The following is a 22404-nucleotide window of genomic DNA, read 5'->3' as shown; positions in this document are numbered from 1 at the left end:
ATATATGTATGTACATATACACTGGCGGCCGAAAGTTTGGAATAATGTACAGATTTTGCTCTTATGGAAAGAAATTGGTACTTTTATTCAGAAGTGGCATACAACTGATCACAATGTATCATGGACAATGGACATTAATAACGTGAAAAATTACTATTACAATTTGAAAAATATGTTCAGAACTTCTCATAAAAAAATCCTCCATGTGCAGCAATGACAGCTTTGCAGATCCTTGGCATTCTAGCTGTCAGTTTGTCCAGATACTCAGGTGACATTTCACCCCACGCTTCCTGTAGCACTTGCCATAGTTGTGGCTTGTCGGGCACTTCTCACGCACCTTACAGTCTAGCTGATCCCACATATCCATAACACACTTTTCCAATTATCTGTTGTCAAATGTCTGTTTCTTTGCCCATTCTAACATTTTCTTTTTGTTTTTCTGTTTCAAAAGGCCTGCACCCCTGAGTCTTCTCTTTACTGTTGTACATGAAACTGGTGTTGAACAGGTAGAATTCAATGAAGCTGTCAGCTGAGGACATGTGAGACGTCTATTTCTCAAACTAGAGACTGATGTACTTATCCTCTTGTTTAGTTGTACATCTGACCTTCCACATCTCTTTCTGTCCTTGTTAGTGCCAGTTGTCCTTTGTCTTTGAAGACTGTAGTGTACACCTTTGTATGAAATCTTTAGTTTTTGGCAATTTCAAGCATTATATAGCCTTCATTCCTCAAAACAATGATTGACTGACGAGTTTCTAGGGAAAGCCATTTTTTTTTTTTTTTTTTTTTAACCTAATATTGACCTTAAGACATGCCAGTCTATTGCATACTGTGGCAACTCAAAAACAAACACAAAGACAATATTAAGCTTCATTTAACAAACCAAATAGCTTTCAGCTGTGTTTGATATAATGCCAAGCGATTTTCTACTACCAAATTAGCAATTTAGCATGATTACTCAAGGATAAGGTGTTGGAGTGATGGCTGCAGGAAATGGGGCCTGTCTAGATTTGATCAAAAATTACTTTTTTCAAATAGTGATAGTGCTTTTATTTTTTTTTTTACATCAGTAATGTCCTGACTATACATTGTGATCATTTGAATGCCATTTTGGTGAATTAAAGTACCAATTTCCTTCCAAAACAGCAAAATCTGTACATTATTCCAAACTTTTGGCCGCCTGTGTATATAATACATAAAACGTTACAAAAAAAATAATAATAATAATTTGTAACAGGGTAAAAGGGAAAGGAGGAGGTGAGAACTGGACAAGCATCAAAGTAATATTTAATTAAACAAAAACACACGAACATAAAAACATACAGGGCAGCTGCTTGTAGCTCTCTCTCTCTCCCGAACGGTGGCCTTTATCCCTCTCGTCGGCTTTATTAGCCTGATTAGGGGCCTGGCATGCGTCATCACGGCCCAGCCCTGCCCTCCTCCTTGTCACATAATTTTTGTAATCAATTAAGAACAAGAAATCAAAATATGAATAAAAAGTTATTTATAAAAATTTGATTTAAAAAATATATTAAAATGAATAAAAAGGATAGAAAAAGAATACAGAAATAAAATGATACCGTGAAATCAGTGCTCTGTAGTACAGTGCTCAGTCAGTCAATGCAAAGCTAAACAAATGTGTTTTCAGTCTGGACATGAATTTGGGTAAATTATGTTATTTGAGCACTGTGCTGAACTGCTGATTTGAAAATTAGAAGTTAAAATCCAAAAGCAATGGAGCAAAGTATCAAAACAGTAGTGAAGCATGAAGTGGCAACCATAATAATTATTATTTTAATGAAGTATTTTATTAAAATTAATGTAATAATGCTGTTTATGGCTATGTTTTCGATTAGCTTGTCTAGACTGCATAACATTTTTGACAAGAGGTCACATAAGAGATGAGGCTTGTTTGCTGGGCAGGATTCTGATGCAGTCTTTGGTCAGTTGATGACAGTTTTATGACACTATCACATGTTGAAATTTAGACATTGTGTTAGATGTGGTGGGAGTTCCTCTCAGCGTTCTCTTCCTGCTCGAGGGGGCCATCAAGCCAGCAGGACACTGACAGAGAGAGAACGGCTTTCGGATTCAGCTCACACCCCCCTGCAGATCAGCCTGCTGTAAAACAGCCCAATTTAGACCTGACACCAGCGCAAACATCTACGTGGATCTGTCAACACTGATTCCTTCAGTCAGCCACACTCTGAACATCTCGCTCTCCACACACACACATACTTTTCTTACTTGCATGTATCAGCTCACTAACATGATCTCAGCTTCATGAAAACCTTACTGTCTGCATGATCAAATCACAAGAAGAATAAAAAATGAACCCTTCAGTGTTAGTTATGATTTTGAAGTGTCTTAATGACCCTTTAAAATGATCGTTTGGTTCTGACGGATACGAATGTTTGAATTAAAATAATTAATTATGCTTATGTTGACGCCATGGCCTAGTGTTTAAAGTGCATGGGGAGACAAAAGAATTTGAATACGCCTTGCAGCATTTCCCAATACTGTATACCACTCTAATGCTTCTTTCCTGTTTTTTTCTCCACTGTCATACCTAATTAAATGAGGTTTACTTCTAAAAATTTCCATCAATAATTGCACGTATAACAGCACATACATCTGCTAATAATTACATATTTGTTTTTAATTATGTGTTCAGAAAAGGACTTTTTGTAGGGTTACTAATTTATTCAATTTTGATCACACACACACACACACACTCAAACACACACACATATACAGGTGCATCTCAATAAATTAGAATGTCGTGGAAAAGTTCATTTATTTCAGTAATTCAACTCAAATTGTGAAACTCGTGTATTAAATAAATTCAATGCACACAGACTGAAGTCGTTTAAGTCTTTGGTTCTTTTAATTGTGATGATTTTGACTCACATTTAACGAAAACCCACCAATTCACTATCTCAAAAAATTAGAATATGGTGACATGCCAATCAGCTAATCAACTCAAAACACCTGCAAAGGTTTCCTGAGCCTTCAAAATGGTCTCTCAATTTGGTTCACTAGGCTACACAATCATGGGGAAGACTGCTGATCTGACAGTTGTCCAGAAGACAATCATTGACACCCTTCACAAGGAGGGTAAGCCACAAACATTCATTGCCAAAGAAGCTGGCTGTTCACAGAGTGCTGTATCCAAGCATGTTAACAGAAAGTTGAGTGGAAGGAAAAAGTGTGGAAGAAAAAGATGCACAACCAACCGAGAGAACCGCAGCCTTATGAGAATTGTCAATCAAAATCGATTCAAGAATTTGGGTATACTTCACAAGGAATGGACTGAGGCTGGGGTCAAGGTATCAAGAGCCACCACACACAGACGTGTCAAGGAATTTGGCTACAGTTGTTGTATTCCTCTTGTTAAGCCACTCCTGAACCACAGACAACGTCAGAGTCGTCTTACCTGGGCTAAGGAGAAGAAGAACTGGACTGTTGCCCAGTGGTCCAAAGTCCTCTTTTCAGATGAGAGCAAGTTTTGTATTTCATTTGGAAACCAAGGTCCTAGAGCCTGGAGGAAGGGTGGAGAAGCTCATAGCCCAAGTTGCTTGAAGTCCAGTGTTAAGTTTCCACAGTCTATGATGATTTGGGGTGCAATGTCATCTGCTGGTGTTGGTCCATTGTGTTTTTTGAAAACCAAAGTCACTGCACCTGTTTACCAAGAAATTTAGGAGCACTTCATGCTTCCTTCTGCTGACCAGCTTTTTAAAGATGCTGATTTCATTTTCCAGCAGGATTTGGCACCTGTCCACACTGCCAAAAGCACCAAAAGTTGGTTAAATGACCATGGTGTTGGTGTGCTTGACTGGCCAGCAAACTCACCAGACCTGAACCCCATAGAGAATCTGTGGGGTATTGTCAAGAGGAAAATGAGAAACAAGAGACCAAAAAATGCAGATGAGCTGAAGGCCACTGTCAAAGAAACCTGGGCTTCCATACCACCTCAGCAGTGCCACAAACTGATCACCTCCATGCCACGCCGAATTGAGGCAGTAATTAAAGCAAAAGGAGCCCCTACCAAGTACTGAGTACATATATAGTAAATGAACATACTTTCCAGAAGGCCAACAATTCACTAAAAAAGTTTTTTTTTATTGGTCTTGTGATGTATTCTAATTTTTTGAGAGAGTGAATTGGTGGGTTTTTGTTAAATGTGAGTCAAAATCATCACAATTAAAAGAACCAAAGACTTAAACTACTTCAGTCTGTGTGCATTGAATTTATTTAATACACGAGTTTCACAATTTGAGTTGAATTACTGAAATAAATGAACTTTTCCATGACATTCTAATTTATTGAGATGCACCTGTACATATATATATATTGATATATATTGATATAGATATATACACACACACTGGTGGCCAAAAGTTTGGAATAATATACAGATTTTGCTCTTATGGAAAGAAATTGGTACTTTTATTCACCAAAGTGGCATTCAACTGATCACAATATATAGTCAGGACATTAATAACGTGAAAAATTACTATTACAATTTGAAAAAAATTATAACTACTAATAAACTACTTCAAAGAGTTCTCATCAAAAAATCTTCCACGTGCAGCAATGACAGCTTTGCAGATCCTTGGCATATAAAATAAAACTTGTTTCTACTGTAAGTTCACTAGATGTCTGAAGGTAGAAGTTTTATATCCTAAATTTACAAAATATGTAAATCACAACTTATTGAAGAATCATGATTTCTGTGTGTAAACATTTGCACACAGGTTTACGCACAAATACAGTATATGCATATACACAGTTAGTGAATGAGACCCCACTTGTTTATTTATACATTTATGGAAGCCTGTAATCCTCCAATACTTCAGTCATTTTTCTGTTCTGAATATGTTTTTTTTTATGTTTGATTAAATGGTAACACTTAACAATAAGATTGTATTTCTTAACATTAGTTAACAACATTAGTTGATTAATTAAATGACCAACACTTTTACAGCACTTATTAATCTTGGTTTGCATTAATTTCAACATATACTAGTACAGTTTTGAAATTAGAAATTGTATATGTTTACATTAGTTAATGCATTAAGTAAAACAATGAAACATTGTATTTCCTAATTGGGTATCACTTTACAATAAGGTTCAATTTGTTAATATCAGTTAACAACATTAGTTAACGTGAACTAACAATCAACAATACAGTGGCTCAGTGGTTAGCACTGTTGCCTCACTGCAAGAAGGCCCAAGGTTCAAATCCTGGCTCAAATGGGCCTTTCTGTATGGAGTTTGCATGTTATCCCTGTGTTCACGTTGGTTTCCTCCAGGGTGCTCCAGTTCCCTATCTGTCACTAACTCGACGTTGTGTCAATGTCACTCTTGGGAGCCCGAGACACCTCTGGTCTTTGATAAAAGGCCAATGAAAATTGGCGAGTGGTATTTGCATGCCACTCCCCTGGACATACGGGTATAAAAGGAGCTGGTATGCAACCACTCATTCAGATTTTCTCTTCGGAGCCAAATGGTCATGCTCACTGAGCTGAATACTACTGTTCATTCACCTCTGCTGGATCTGACGGTGCATTTCAGCGGCTTCTCCCCCTTCTGCACTGGTGCACTGCAGAGAATGCCCCTGGGCGCTTCGGCAGAAATAAAAGCGTATATTTCTCTAAAAGAGCAGCACACACGGAACGTCTTTTTAAAGACGTGTCTTTTTAAAGATGCTTTTCTGATTGTGTGTTATACCTGGTTGCGCTCGTTATCTCTCACCTTCTGACGGTCACGATCACTGTCTTTCGTGTCTGGGCACTGCTCACGCGGAGACAGCGTTCGTGGTTGGTCATGTTCTCATTGCGAGAATATGTCCATGGCAACGTTGCGGTCGCGGCTCGCCTTAGTAAGAAAGCCACCCCAGAGGCTCCCGCCTCGGGTCTCACTGGTCCAGGAGCGCCACCTTTGGCTCAACCTGGTCGAGATGGGTGAGGCCGACAAGACACGATTCCTTGCTGCACCCATTTCCCAGGCGGGCCTATTCGGTGACACCGTCAAGGACTTTGCCCAGCAGTTTTCGATAGTAGAGCAGTAGAAGGATGTACCCCGTCTACTCATCGCCAAGGGCGTCCCCCTGCGGTGACTGCACTGGTTCCGCCGCAGCCCACCCCTTCAGCCCGGCCCAGGCGTGGAGCCCACCACAGGAAGCAGACGCCACCCGTCTCGCGGCCGCCCAGAACCCGTGAAAGGCTTCAAAGCACCCTTGAGACGGGTGACCCAGGGACAATGAAACCCACTGCTCTGGAGCTGGTAAGCAGATCTCCATCTTTTTGTTACCTTTTGCATTTAATTGCGCTGCATGCCTAAGTGGCTGCAGTACTCACGAGCTCAGCAAGAGCAGTTTCCTTGTTCCCTGGGTCCGGTGTGCACGGCCGTCTCCCGCCCCTGAGCGCCCAGCTGCGGCACAAATCCGCCCCCAATGTGACAATCTCCATGGGTCACAAGGACAGGCCTCTTCCTCCCCCGTCCCAGGCTGTCCCAGGTGGTCACAAGGAGCCAGGTTAGTGCCTTGATGTCCTTAGACTCAGCACGGCCATGATGTGGTGTGGCACCTCGAGCTCCACCCCACCGCGAGGCCCCACCTGCCGGTATGTCCGATGACGTTGTCCCTTTGGTCCCCCTTGCGCGGAATTTGGACGCATGGCTTGCGCTTTCCAATCTGTCGCGAGGGCTGGTACGGACCGTCCGACTCGGCTGCGCGATTCACCTCGCCGGGCGTCCGCCCAGGTTCAGCGGTGTCCACTTCACCTTGGTGAAAGACGAAAACACTGCTACCTTGCGTGGAGATCACTAACCTCCTACGGAAGGGTGCAATAGAAACTGTCCCTCCAGCCGAGATGAAGAAGGGGTATTTCAGCCCCTACTTCATCATACCGAAAAAAGGCGGTGGGTTGAGGCCAATCTTGGACCTGTGAGTTCTGAACTAGGCTTTACACAGACTCCCGTTCAAGATGCTGACGCAAAAACGCATTCTGGTGAGCGTCCGGCATCAAGATTGGTTCGCGGCGGTAGACCTGAAGGATGCGTACTTCCACATCTCGATCCTTCCTCGACACAGACCCTTCCTGCGGTTTGCATCCGAGAGTCAGGCGTATCAGTACAAAGTCCTCCCTTTCGACCTGACCCTGTCTCCTCGCGTCTTTACGAAGGTCGAAGAGGCTGCCCTTGCCCCGTTAAGGGAGGTGGGCATTCGCGTTCTCAACTATCTCACGACTGGCTAATCCTAGCTCATTCTCGAGACATGTTGTGCGCACACAGGGACCTGGTGCTCTCACACCTCAGCCGACTAGGGCTTCGGGTCAACTAGGAAAAGAGCAAGCTCCTCCCAGTTCAGAGCATCTCTTTTCTCGGTTTGGAGTTGGACTCAGTCTCCTTGACGGCGCACCTTAAGAACGAGCGTGCCCAGTCGGTGCTGGCCTGTTTGAAGGCGTTCAAACAGAAAACAGCGTTTCCACTGAAAATTTTCAGAGGCTCCTGGGGCATATGGCATCCTCGGCGGTGGCCACTCCGCTCGGGTTGATGCATATGAGGCCGCTTCAGCACTGGCTTCAGACTCGAATCCCGAGATGGGCATGGCGCCACGGGACACATCGCGTGGTCATCATGCCGGTCTGTCACCGTTTTTTCAGCCCTTGGACCGACCTCTCATTTCTACGGGCAGGTGTTCCTCTAGAACTGGTCTCCAGGCACGTCGTGGTCACGACAGACGCCTCCAAAGCGGGCTGGGGTGCTGTTTGCAATGGGCACGCAGCCACCGGCCTCTGGACGGGTCCGTGACTGCATTGGCACATCAACTGCCTCGAGTTGTTGGCAATTCTGCTCGCCCTGCGGAGGTTTCGGCCGTTGATCCAGGGCAAGTACGTGTTAGTTCAGACAGACAACAAGACAACGGTAGCATATGTTAACCGCCAAGGCGGTTTGCACTCTCGTTGTATGTCACAACTTGCCCGCCGTCTCCTCCTCTGGAGTCAGCAGCACTTCAAGTCGCTGCAAGCCACTCACATCCCGGGCAACTTCAACACTACAGCGGATGCGCTGTCACGACAGGTTACCCTCAGGGGAGAGTGGAGACTCCACCCTCAGGTGGTCCAGCCGATTTGGAGTCGATTTGACAGGCACAGGTGCACCTGTTCACCTCCCAAGAATCCTCCCCTCTGCCCACTCTGGTACGCCCTGACTGAGGCCCCCCTCGGCATAGACACGCTGGCACACAGCTGGCCTCACTTCCATCAAGAGGGCAGGTGACCTGCAAGTGTTCTCTGTCAGCGAAACATGCCTGGAGTTCAGTCCAGGTTACTCTCACGTGATCCTGAGATCCTGACCGGGCTATGTGCCCAAGGTTCCCACAACCCCTTTAGGGACCAGGTGGTGAACCTGCAAGCGCTGCCCCAGGAGGAGGCAGACCCAGCCCTGTCATCGCTGTGTCCGGTGCACGCTTTACGCATCTATTTGGATCGCACGCAGAGCAGAGATCACCCACTGGCTCATTGACGCCATAACTATGGCATATGTCGCCTAGGACATGCCGCCTCTGGTAGGGCTACCAGCCCATTCTACCAGGGGTGTAGCGGCAGGGGTGCCTCTAACAGACATTTGCGGAGCAGTGGGCTGGACAACACCCAACACCTGTGCAAGGTTCTACAACCTCCGGGTGGAACTGGTTTCGTCCCAGGTAGTGGCACGCAACACAAGCGGATAAGCCCGGGATAGCTGGCCGGGTGTATCGCTTGCACATAGCGCCTTCCACCTCCCTTGGAGCTAAAGAACGTGTGCCATTAATTCCCAGTAGTGTTCACAAACTTTGTTCCCTGGTTGACTTCCTCCGAGCCCTGTGGCAGTTGAGTTTTCAGAGAGACTCGCTGCCGGCCCAGTACACACGCTAACTAAGAGCCCTGTTCTGGGGTAGGTGCTCCGCATGTGGCGGTTCCCTGTAAGGCTAACCCCATGCGATATATATCTTCCGCTAGTTCGTTTCCCTGCTGGCAAACTGCGTCTTCCTTGGGCAGAACCCCTCTGCCCCAGTCTCCATGTTTGTAGTAATTCCTCCCCCATTGGTCAGGAGCTACCTTGAAGGCTCTCCACATGGTTGGAAAGACCATGTGACATATTCTTCCACTTAAATACCCCCCCCCTTTGGGCGAGGTGTGGTCTCCGTGGTGTCTTCCCCTTGGGACACCCCCCGACTAGACCTGGCGGCCCAGTCGGATAATCCCCATTCTTTTTTAGGGAGTGGAAAAAAGAAGGGGAAAAGAGGCCATGACTGGGTTAAGCCTGTCTCTATCTTTGGGTAGTCAACTTGTCCCCAAAAAGGGCCGTTCAACACTCATAACTATGTTGGGGGAGGTTACGTGTCGACCTGGTGCGCTAGCTATGAGGCACAGAGCAGTCTGCCCACCATACACCGCCAGTTCACGTAACACAGTTCAGCCAGTTGTGGCGTTTCATATAGGGACCCCTAGTGTCACTACATCGACACAACGTCGAGTGAGTGACAGATAGGGAATGTCATGGTTACTTGTGTAACCTCCGTTCCCTGATGGAGGGAACGAGACATTGTGTCCCTCCTGCCACAACGCTGAACTACCTAAATGAGTGGTTGCATACCAGCTCCTTTTATACCCGTATGTCCGGGGGAGTGGCATGCAAATACCACTCGCCAATTTTCATTGGCCTTTTATCAAGGACCAGAGGTGTCTCGGGCTCCCAAGAGTGACCCCTAGTGTCACTGCTTCGACACAACGTCTCGTTCCCTCCATCAGGGAACGGAGGTTACACAAGTAACCATGACGTTTCCACCACAAGTCCAAAAACATGCAGGTTAAGGAAATTGGAGACTCTAAATTGTCCCGTATGTGTGAGTGAGAGTACCCTAGCCACTGGGGGTTGCGTTAGGAAGGGCATCCGGCGTAAAACCTGTGGCAAATCAAATATGTTTATCATGGATTGTCCTCTGTGGCGACCCCTAACGGGAGCAGCCAAAAGAAGAAGTAGTAGTAGTTAATGTTATTTCAACATATACTAATACATTTTTAAATCAAAAGTTGTATTTGTTAACGTTAGTTAATACACTATAAACTAACAAATAAACAATTGTATTTTTACTAACAAAGAATAACAAATGCTGTAAAAAATATATTGTTAAAGGGATAGTTCACCCAAAAATGCCATCCCAGATGTGTATGACTTTCTTCTGCAGAACACAAATGAAGATTTTTAAAAGAATATTTTAGCTCTGTTGGTCTTCACAATGCAACTGAATGGTGTCCAAAACTTTAAAGGCCCAAAAGGCAGTATAAAAGTAATCCATAAGACTTTTTAACTGTAAATCTACACTTTCACTTTCACATTCTGGTGTGGAAGTGACTTTCAATCTCACATTCAGCCACCTACTAGTTGGGGCTGGTCAAAGGTGGAGATTCATATTAAAAAAGGTCTTCAATATTGATCTGTTTCTCACCCTTATCTACATATTGCTTCAGAAGATATGGATTTAACCACTGGAGTCATATGGATTACTTTTAAGCCTCCTCTATGTCATTTTTGGACCTTCTGAGTTCTGGTCACCATTCACTTGCATTGTGAGGACCAACAGAGCTGAAATATTCTTCTAAAAATCTTAATTTGTGTTCTGCAGAAGAAAGAAAGTCATACACATCTGGGATGACACGAGGGAGAGCAAATGATGAGAGAATTTAAATTTTTGGGTGAACTATCCCTTTAATAGTTTGCTCATGATACCTAATGCATTAACTAATGTTAACGAATTGAACCTTATTGTAAAGTGCTACTCTTAATTCTATCACTTAGATTAGCCATGATAAATGCTTTAAAACACATTGTTCATTGTTAGTCCTTGATACCTAAAGCATTTACTAATGTTTACAAATCAAACTTTATTGTAAACTGTTACTGATTAAATAGATTCCATGCCATCCCCTGTACAGTAATATCAATATGAAAACAGTCTGGAATGTTGACATTGTTGTCTTTATCATTTTTTATTTTTATTTCTTTTATTTATTTTTTTTGCAATTGCCTGTTTCTAAAATCTTGCTTTCACATTTTCTGTATCTTGATCAAAAACACTAAACTAAGGACATGCTGAGTGACTCCAGCCAGGTCTCCTAAGCAACCAAATTGGCCTGGTTGCTAGGGAGGGTAGAGTCACATGGGGTAACCTCCTCATGGTCACTATAATGTGGTACGTTCTCGGTGGGGCACGAGGCGAGTTGAGCATGGATGCCGCGGTGGATGGCGTGAAGCCTCCACACGTGCTATGTCTCCGTGGCAACGCGCTCAACAAGCCACGTGATAAGATGGGCGGGTTGGCGGTCTCAGACGTGGAAGTAGCTGGGATTTGTCCTCCGCCGCCCGTGTTGAGGCGAATCACTACGCGACCACGAGGACTTAAAAAAAAGCGCATTGGGAATTGGGCATTCCAAATTGGGTGAAAAAGGGGAAACCCCCCCCCCAAAAAAACACTAAACTAAACATTTGAAGTAACGCTTTACAAACCAGCACATGTACACACTTTGCAGTCAGTATTATTTATTTGAGTTTTTTGTGCAGTTTTTGGACGTGATGTAAGTTCAGTGTTTTTTATTTAGTTTTTTTCTGGGATGCATGAGATGGAAAGCTGTCGTGGAGGTCTCTGATATTTCTGTACTCTGAGGGTCCATAGGGGCCTCAGTAGTGCCTCCCTGCTGGGCTCTTGCTTCCATGCCTGACTGGGCAGCTCTGGAGGAGGCAGTAAGGAACAGCGGTCTTTGGCCCCAAGGGAAGATCGTCAGACAGGACCACATAGATAGACCAACTGCCTGGTGCTTAAGTGAGATACAAAGAGACAGAATGAACGATAGAGACTTACTGTGAAACACATGGAGAGATTTAGCAATGATGTCATCATGCATATGAGAGATGTGCTTGGCCTGTCTGCCCAGACAGGTCACAAAACCTTAGAAGTATCAAAATCATGTACATATTTAGAGTGAAAATGGTTTTTACTTTTCAAAACTGCTTTAAGGTGTTCCGATGGCGTGCTGTAGTGGTTAAAGATATCACCATTGCGCTCTTGATCAAGGCACTTAAAGGGATGTTTCACCCAAAAATGAAAATTTTGTCATCATTTACACATCATCATGTCGTCCAAAGCATGACTTTCTTTCCTCAGTGGAACAAATATTTAGCAAAAGGTCCATGCTGATCTGTATCATACAATGGAAGTGAATATAGAGGGTGGCTTTTGAACTACAAAAATGACAGAAAGTACCATAAATGTGGAACATAACTTCTGTGTTATGTTCCAAGTGTTTTGAGGCCATGTCAAATTTGTTTAAAGAAACAAAAAGCTGTAGCTCTCAAATCTCATTTGCCCTTACGCACATTCAAATATTTTGTGTAGAGAGGTTTTATGTCACTGACAAGTTCATGAGACACGCAAGAACCAAAGATGTTTCACTTCACTGATGTCAAATTATGCACAACTTTTAAATTTGTTGTAACTTTTCCAACTTTTTAATTCGGCCTTGCCTATTTGATTATACGCAACCGCAAATTATATTTTTAGAACTACAGTGGAGGTTGATTTTTGAGAATAACTGGTTAAATGTGTTTCTGTAGCCCAACTGGCAAAGCATGTCACTAGCAACGCTAGTCCCAGAGAATCCCAGAGAACACACACACAGTGATACAGTGTGAGCCTTGAATGCACTGTAAGTCACTTTGGATAAAAGCATCTGCCAAATTCATAAACATAAATATACAGTTATAGTAGTTACATTTCCGAGATGCCAACTGAAAGACTTTGGGTTCAAACACATCAAGGGATAGCCTATAAACTATTTGACCCAATAATAGGTGTACTGTAGGTCACTTTACACTAAAGTGTCTGCTAAATGACTACTTGCTTGCAAAAAGAACATTTAACATCTCTCTTGTTATTACATAATAAAAACGGCTCAAACACTGAGCTACCAACGACTGCTCTCTCGATTCTGGCCCTGTGTGGTCCTTTGTAAATATTTGATATGAACTATAGTCATGAATTCGAGCTGCCACTTGACATTTTGCTGCTCTGCAATTAGAATTCTCCCTCAAATAGTATTCTTTAATAACTTTTTGGAATGTCATGGTCAAGGGCCTGACTTGCTTTGTGCAGCAATGTCGACCCTACAGTCACCAGCCACTATTTCATTCAGAGATGAGTATTAATTAGTTTACTAAAGCAGCAGAGGGGATCACTGTACAGTTAAAGGCTCAGGTCCAAAACTTAGTAAGCTGTGTGCTGCATTTTAAGGGTTTAGAGGCACACTCCCAACATGAAGGCTGTTCCGAATGGTAAAAGGCATAATTATCCTGCCTTCTAAGATATCTTCTTTTGGTCAAATGTCAGGTAGCATTGTGTGTATCCTGCGAGTAGAAGGCTATCCCATAATATACATGGTGTTGAGATAAGTGAAATCCAACTAAGATGGCAAACGTAGAGAGATAAATTATACATAGATTTGAAATTAGAAATAGCTGTTACTATTTCCCGTGAATCATAATAAAAAATAAAAAAGTATGTGTTAAAAAAAATAACGTAATTAATGACCTGTATGTAAATTCTGCAGTAGAAGTACATATTTTCCTACCGTCGGAGCAGTTCAAGCTTTCAAGTGAGTCGCGTCAGCAGGGGGCAGTCAGCGCACATCAACAAACCTCAGAGAGTCGGTCACATAGGACGCGTTCTTGACAGCTGGACAAAGCACAACAGAATCCAATGGTCTCGAGATGTGATTTTTTAAGTTTCAAACTATTTTTAACTTGATAAAAGCAGGGCATTTATGACGTTGAAAACCAGTGAGATGCTCTAGAGGTATATGTCTAACGCACATGTACCTAGACCAACAATTAAAAACAGCACAGGTGGAACACAAGAACGCATATATATATATATACACACACACTACTGGACAAACATTTTGAAACACTTGACCGAAATGTTTCTCATGATCTTAAAAATCTTTTGATCTGAAGGCGTATGCTTAAATGTTTGAAATTAGTTTTGTAGACAAAATATAATTGTACCACCATATTAATTTATTTAATTATAAATCAAAATTTTTTGAAATTGATGACTTGGACAAAATAATAAAAATAAAAGCAGCCAATAAGTGCCCAACATAGATGGGAACTCCTTCAATACTGTTTAAAAAGCATCCCAGGGTGATACCTCAAGAAGTTGGTTGAGAAAATGTCAAGAGTACATTTCTGAAAATTCTAGGTAAAGGGTGACTACTTTGAAGATGCTAAAATATAACACAGTTTTGATTTATTTTGGATTTTGTTTAGTCACAACATAATTCCCATAGTCCCATTTATGTTATTCCATAGTTTTAATGACTTTACTGTTATTCTAAAATTTGAAAAAAAAAAAAGAAAAAAAATATAATAAAGAATGAGTAAGTGTTTCAAAACTTTTGACCGGTAATATATATATATATATATATATATATATATATATATATATATATATAATTTCTGTATATATATATAATATATATATAATTTCTGTATATATATATATATATATATATATATATATATATATATATATATATATATATATATATATAATTTCTGTATTAAATTAACTTTATTTTGGGGCCTTTCTCAGCAAAACTGTGTATTTCCGATTAGTTGTGATTAATTAATTAATCAGCATGTCATGTAATTAATTCCATTAAAAATGTTGGTAACACGTTCTATGAAGCCCATATTTATAATGCATTATAAAGGCATTATACTGCTTTCACAATGTCTCATAATACACCTTATAATAAGTTATAACTTCTCATAAATAATTATAATTACATTTATAATACATTATAAGACTTTCCATATTCATAGTTATACTTAAGAGTATAATGCATCATAACACAAGCAACATTTTTGTAACACTTCAATTTTAACGCAGCAGAAGCTAATAAAGTTAATCGTATAAGTGCTGTCATGCAAAAGCAGCATAGTGTAAACAGTCAAAAGGCTTTATGACTTGATCATATTATAAGGGGTCTTTGCCTGCTTTAAGTTACAAAAGCAATATCTTCTTATAAACAGCCACAACATGGACTTGTAACATACAATATTTTACAAGTCAAACTTATACAGTGCAAGTTATTTATAAAATAAGTCTCCAAATAAGATTCACAAACATTTAAGTTTATTGAACGGAGTCCCGTATAGAATCAGTTTGATTTCTGTTATTTTTTTTTATTATTATTCTTGGTTGTGTTTACACACAAGATTGGCTACATGTGTGATTCAAATACATATTTTATTTTATTGAGAGTTTCTGATATAGTTTAACCTTGTAGTTTTTCGTAAAATCTCAAAATGTACACTGAATGGGTGTTATTTTGTATTTTGTGCATGCATGTAAAGTCAAGCATGAGTTGTAATGTCTTATAACCACTTAAAAATATCTTATGGATGTTTATAAGAAGACATTGCTTTTGTCACTTAAAGCATACCTATTATGTTTGTTATGAGTATATATAATACATTATAAATTCTGCAGATAAAACTGGATGTTGCTGGTGTTATAATGCATTATGTTCTAAGGTATAACTATGAACAGGTACTGTAAGTAATATAATATATTATAATTGTTGTTACAATAATTTATGAGACGTTAAACATATTATAAGGTGTATTATGAGACATTACTAATGCATTATAATGATTTTACAATGCATTATAAATATGGGCTTCATAGAAAGTGTTACCAAACTTTTAAGCAATTGAAAGCCTTAATTATGAATAAATAAGTCAATCATAAATACATTTATTTAATAACAAATCGCATAAATGAAAATACTTTAAATCAAATGCCATTAGTTTAGCAACATGCTAATGTCACCATTTGTATGATGCCCAAATTTGCCACCTATGTAGTGTTCCAAATCAGTCATTTAAGAGATTTCATTTCAGGATGCTGTCTATGAAGGCAGTGGAAAACAAGGCAGCTCTAGGTTTTGAAACAGAGCCAGTGTCTGGATCGTGTCTCCATAATACACATTGTCACTCTCGTCCACTTTTCTTACTCTCTCGTTCACTCTTTTTCTCTCTGTCTCTTTCTCTTTTTCCTTGTATCACTGAATCTACTCTATGTAGAGTGCTTCTAAAATAGAGAGGGACCACTGGACTGGAAATTGCTCTTCCTACATGTCTTCTCTCTCTCCACTCTGTGTTGGGTGGTTGTGGATAATTGTCTCTCTGTGCCATACACAGCTGTAGCCGAAGGGTGTTGGACAGCACAGAGAGTTCAGTGTCCCACTGGGGGACCCGTCAGTGTGTTGGACTCAATCCTCTTTCAGCTGGTTAACACTAAAAATATAACTCCTCTTCCTCGCTACTCTGTATTCAAGCCTTTTTGCAGAAACTATGAGCGGCCAGGTGTGATCACACAATGTCTGTTTTTGTTTTGCAGTCTTTATGGGAGACACATGCAGGCCAACCCTGAGGCGCCCAAAAAGAACATGGACAAATCCAAGAAGATCAGCCGTAAGCCCCTGGCGGCCAAGAACAAGTGAAGAAGAGGATGAAGAAGATCCAACTCTCCGTACTGAACCTCACTGCATGTGCCTTCCCATTTTATATTTATTCAGAAAATATGTTTTATATTGCTGCAGTATTATGTTAACCACTAACCTCTGGATGGGTCCACCCTAGATATGCCCCAAAAACCATTTCTGAATGTCTTTGTGTCAAGTTTGTCCTTTTTTTCTCCCAACAATCTGCCTATTTACACCATTTAAGGCTACAGTTGAAGTCAGAAGTTTACATACACCTTAGCCAAATGCATTTTAAACTAAGTTTTACACAATTCCTGACATTTAATCGTAGAAAACATTCCCTGTCTTAGGTCAGTTAGGATCACTACTTTATTTTAAGAATGTGAAATGTCAGAATAATAGTAGAGAGTGATTTATTTCAGCTTTTATTTATTTCTTCACATTCCCAGTGGGTCAGAGGTTTACATACACTTTGTTAATATTTGGTAGCATTGCCTTTAAATTGTTTAACTTGGGTCAAACTTAGGTAGGCTTCCACAAGCTTCTCACAATAAGTTGCTGGAATTTTGGCCCATTCCTCCAAACAGAACTGGTGTAACTGAGTCAGGTTTGTAGGCCTCCTTGCACACACATGCTTTTTCAGTTCTGCCCACACATTTTCTATCGGATTGAGGTCAGGGCTTTGTGATGGCCACTCCAATACCTTGACATTGTTGTCCTTAAGCCATTTTGCCACAACTTTGGAGGTATGCTTCGGGTCATTGTCCATTTGGAAGACCCATTTGTGACCGAGCTTTAACTTCCTGGCTGATGTCTTGAGATGTTGCTTCAATATTACTACATCATTTTCCTTCCTCATGATGCCATCTATTTTGTGAAGTGCACCAGTCCCTCCTGCAGCAAAGCACCCCCACAACATGATGCTGCCACCCCCATGCTTCACGGTTGGGATGGTGTTCTTCGGCTTGCAAGCCTCACCCTTTTTCCTCCAAACATAACGATGGTCATTATGGCCAAACAGTTACATTTTTGTTTCATTAGACCAGAGGACATTTCTCCAAAAAGTAAGATCTTTGTCCCCATGTGCACTTGCAAACTATAGTCTGGCTTTTTTATAGTAGTTTTGGAGCAGTGGCATCTTCCTTGCTGAGCAGCCTTTCAGGTTATGTCGATATAGGACTCGTTTTACTGTGGATATAGATACTTGTCTACCTGTTTCCTCCAGCATCTTCACAAGGTCCTTTGCTGTTGTTCTTGGATTGATTTGTACTTTTCGCACCAAACTACGTTCATCTCTAGGAGACAGAATGTATCTCCTTCCTGTGCGGTATGATGGCTGTGTGGTCCCATGGTGTTTATACTTGAATACTATTGTTTGTACAGATGAACATGGTAACCTCAGGCATTTGGAAATTGCTCCCAAGGATGAACCAGATTTGTGAAGGTCCACAATATTTTTTCTGAGGTCCTGTCTTGATTTCTTTTGATTTTCCCATGATGTGAAGTAAAGAGGCACTGAGTTTGAAGGTATGCCTTAAAATATATCCACAGGTACACCTCCAATTCAGTACACCTCCTGTCAGAAGCTAATTGTCTAAAGGTTTGACATCATTTTCTGGAATTTTCCAAGCTGCTTATAGGCACAGTTAACTTAGCGTATGTTAACTTCTGACCCACTGGAATTGTGATATAGTCAATTAAAAGTGAAACAATCTGTCTGTAAATATTTGTTGGAAAATTACTCATGTCATGCACAAAGTAGATGTCCTAAATGACTTGCCAAAACTATAGTTTGCTAATATGAAATCTGTGGAGTGGTTAAAAAATGAGTTTTAATGACTTCAACCTAAGTGTATGTAAACTTCTGACTTCAAATGTATGTGCCGCATTTGTAAAGTTAGATTTAAAGGAATAGTTCGCCCAAAAATGAAAACATAATGTACTCAACCTCATGTTGTTTTAAAGCCTTACGCGGTTACACAAATGGATAAATTTTTAAGGAAATTACTTTTACATGCAATTATAAAGAATGGGGACTGGAGCTTTCAAGCTTTCAAAATGATGCAAAAGCACCACAAAAGTATTTTAAAAGTGATTCATTTAGCTTTTTGTAAGGAACAGGCCGACATTTAAATTGCACAATTCGCAAACAAATAGTTCACAGGTTGAATCTTTTTAATGAATCAGTTGATCCGGTTCACAAAACTAGTCAGAATGATTTGTTTACAAATCCGACAGATCCAGTTTTGGGTTATAAAATTCAGTGACTGGTTCAAAGTTTTCTGGAGGGTGGAGAATTTTCCTAACCCTTAAATGTTGGTCTAGTACTCACACAAATATATTGTATTGCATCAGAAATGCAGTCATTAAAGAGTCATTAAAGCATTAGTCACCATTTAGTACATTCTTAAAATGTCTCCTTTTTTTTTGTACTGAAAAAAGACGTAATATGGGATGTGAATTTTCATTTTTGGGTAAGCATTCTTGTAAGCTATTTCGCACTGGACGTAAATCAGGTTTCTGAACATGTTTTTTTTTTTTTTGCCTAGATCTCTTGAGAGGCAGAGGAAGTATTGTCCTATCCAGCCATCCACATATGGAGAGCAGCATTTCTTAGTCAATTCTGGGGGCTAGTGACAAGGCTTGTGTAACCGTACAGGGATTTAGCAAGAGTTCTGGAGTCTAGTTGAGACTGAGCAGGATTGTGTCAGGTCTCTTGGGGGACACCACTGACTGCTTCCTCTGCCTCTTAATGACAGATATGAATGGCTGCAAACGAAAGCTTCAGATGGTACACACAGCAGAATCCAGACAGAAATGTCCCACTGGCCATTTGAGAGGGTCAACAAGATATCGCAGCAAAACACAGATGGTGTTCTTTGAAACCATCAACACAACAGCCATTGTTTCTCTTTGTTATTATTTTCAATGTAACATGACAGTGCAACTTTTTACCGAACAGGACAGTGTTTAAAAAGCACCGGATTGTGGTAGAAATAATTTAGCAATAACTGTGACTCCCACTACGATTTTAGGTTACGTACACTAACATCTTCTAATTCTGCAAAGCTTGGCTAAATTCGAAGTTTTACTTTTTTCAGATGTATTGTATATTGTAAAAGGTCACAGAATGTTTTATTGCAATCACATTATAAAGCTGTAATATTTTTAAATCTTTTATTAGGGCACATGAAACCATGTGCAATGTTCTGAATTTTTTACATGAAAATAAAGTCACCATTTTGTTTGACGATTCAGCATTTCTTATTTCAGCATAAATTGTAAATTGGTAGAAGCATAAGACCTGTAGTGTTATAGTGTTCTGAAAAGCACATCACGAGAATTTGCGAAAGCATGATTTTGCGAACTATGAAGACACATTCCTTCTGTTTGTGTTTCATAAATAAGGTCTAAGGTATTGTTTTACTGTTTTGTGTTTATTGTCACGACAATTTATGAAAAATGGTTTTACGAATGATTTACACAGAAATTTGTTCCACTCGTGTTTCATGAATTAGGTCTTATGTATTTTACTGTATTGTTTCTTATTGTCGCGTCAATATAACAATTTACTAAAAATTATTTTACAAAGGATTTACACATTATTTCTGTTCGTGTTTCATTAATTAAGTCTTATGTATTTTATTGTCACGTCAATACGACAATTTACTTAAATTATTTTACGAACAATTTACACAGAAATTGTGCTCAGCTAGTGTTTTATGAATAAGGTCTTTTTTATTATATTGTTTTTATTGTCGTATCAATGCAATAAAAAAAAATGGGTTTACGAACTATCTACACAAAAATTGGTTCTGCTCTTGTTTTTCTAATGAATTAGGTCTTATGTATTTTATTGTATTGTTTTTTTATTGCCGCATCAATGTGGCAGTTTACGAAAAAAGGTTTTCAGAACGATTTACACATAAATTTGATCCGCACGTGTTTCATGAATGAGGCACAATGTTTGTTCAAAAACCAACTCTGCACGTATTTGCCACTCATGTGCATTTAAACACACTCATTGATTTTCTTGCATTACAGATAAGGAGCAACATCTTCAAAAATAGAAGCAGAAGTTTTCTATTTGGAAGAATTTCAAAGTTATAAAGAAGTTATTAAGAAATCTATGTAAACTATATAAAGCACAGTGCTTGATTTGGAATGTGTGATCTGAAAGAGCTAAAGAAGATTATCACATCTAAAAAGGATCTTCCCATTGGAGGCCCTGTCATGGCCCTGACCAGATCCATGACAGGTGATCGGGGGTGAAAGAGCTGACCTTTCGGTGCTGTGAGCCAGATGATAGGGTTTGTGTTGGAAGAAGGTCTATGAAAGCCCTATGGGAGTTCCTGTCTCAACCCCTCTCATCTAATATTCTAATCTCATTATTACCTTGTCCAGAAGCTGTGTGTGTGCCACCATGTCCTGCTCGTTCACACTCAGCAGGCACATCTGTCCAGTGCATACTTTTTGCCCCAATATAGTTTCTTTTGACACTCTCAAACTCATTATGAACATCTGTCCATGGCAAAGTCCAAACCACATACCATTCTTATACTCTCTCCATTTCTGTCTGTCTCCCCTGGTATTCTTCATCCGCTTTCGAAACTTTCTCAATTCCCTAACATTTCAATCTCTAAAGTCTTGTAGATTTGGAGAGGTGTGGTTTTCAATGTTTGGCACAAACTGTTGGACATTCATTGCTGGCCAAAGTCATCAAGCAGTCAATCTTTTGCTCCAGAAACGGTTCTTTAGATCCCAACCTGAGTTTGTACCATCCTTCTGCCAGTGTTTATAGGAAATGGGACGTTGAAGTTTAAAAATGGCTCTGAATGGCGATGGATCACCATGCACGGCGACACGCATTACTGCCAACAATTACTCGCTGACCTTTCGGTGAAATCCTTGAATGTCTTTTTCTCTTCCTTGAGTTACAGATTTGTAGCCAATTTTGCTTGGCTTGATTACTTTTTTGGTTTGTTTAGTTTGTTTTATCACCCCGTTTCAACGATTTCTCGTGGCATACTCTCTATGCAGCTCATACGCTGAAGGGCATTACGGCCTTCGCTAACCGAGGTCATTGATTTTTGCCACTTGATTTATGGGGTGAGGGAAACTCCTCTAGAGAGCAGGTCCCAGGCCGACCAATGAAATGGTGTAGTCTGAGACACTGTTGAACACAGACTTTCATCGAGCACTCAAGGTAAGCAGTATGGATAGTGGCCCATTGTGCTGTCTGAGAATAATTGGGTGTGTTCAAGATCTCGCTGAATCAAAACAGAACAATAAAACCGATTCAGTGCCAACACAGTTGCTAAAGAGGTTACCATAAATGGCTTGCATGCTGATTGGAGATGCCACTGTTTGTAGGTTTAAAATATGCTTTAATTCACTAACACAACACAACAACCCCTAGGATCAGTCCAATGACACACATTCAAAAATGTAGCAAAATGGTACTATTTTTTTTTTTTTTTTTTTTACACGTATTATTGTAGTGCCATGGTGTTCTTCAAAGTACCTTGGAGTACCATGCAAATACCATGGTACATGAATTTCAGGGCCATGGTATATGTCAAAGTACCATGGTATAACTATCCATCATTGTACCATACCACCACAGTACTTTTTGGAAGGGCAATGAAGCACAATGTGTAGCCAATAGTTTTACAAATCAGAAGTCACTACTCAAATGACCAGTTGAATTTTATGAGAGATGCACCAAAACTGTCGTGCAGCTGTAAGAATTTCGATTCTCGGATTGGAGTTAAATGAATGATTTGTTCTAGCGTCCTGTAGTGGCAGC

At 40.4% G+C, this 22404-nt stretch overlaps 1 protein-coding gene across 3 annotated transcripts in view; it reads left to right on the top strand.

Moving 5' to 3' along the window:
* LOC127434406 (ras suppressor protein 1) overlaps nt 1-19845 on the top strand; it is a 46997-nt gene extending 27152 nt beyond the window's left edge. Inside the window, exons 9-10 of one of the 3 annotated variants that reach the window (XM_051687133.1) lie at nt 16511-16657; nt 19145-19845. In XM_051687133.1, the coding sequence (XP_051543093.1) occupies nt 16511-16613 (103 nt within the window). In that variant the 3' untranslated portion in view covers nt 16614-16657; nt 19145-19845. Of the gene's footprint in view, nt 1-16510 lie in introns of all 3 variants that reach the window. The other 2 variants (XM_051687132.1, XM_051687131.1) reach the window with 2 other exon arrangements.
* Nucleotides 19846-22404: the final 2559 nt, after the last annotated feature.

Source organism: Myxocyprinus asiaticus, chromosome 44 (genome assembly GCF_019703515.2).
Source record: "Myxocyprinus asiaticus isolate MX2 ecotype Aquarium Trade chromosome 44, UBuf_Myxa_2, whole genome shotgun sequence".
NCBI lineage: Eukaryota > Metazoa > Chordata > Actinopteri > Cypriniformes > Catostomidae > Myxocyprinus > Myxocyprinus asiaticus.
This window is presented reverse-complemented; position numbering and strand designations above follow the sequence as displayed.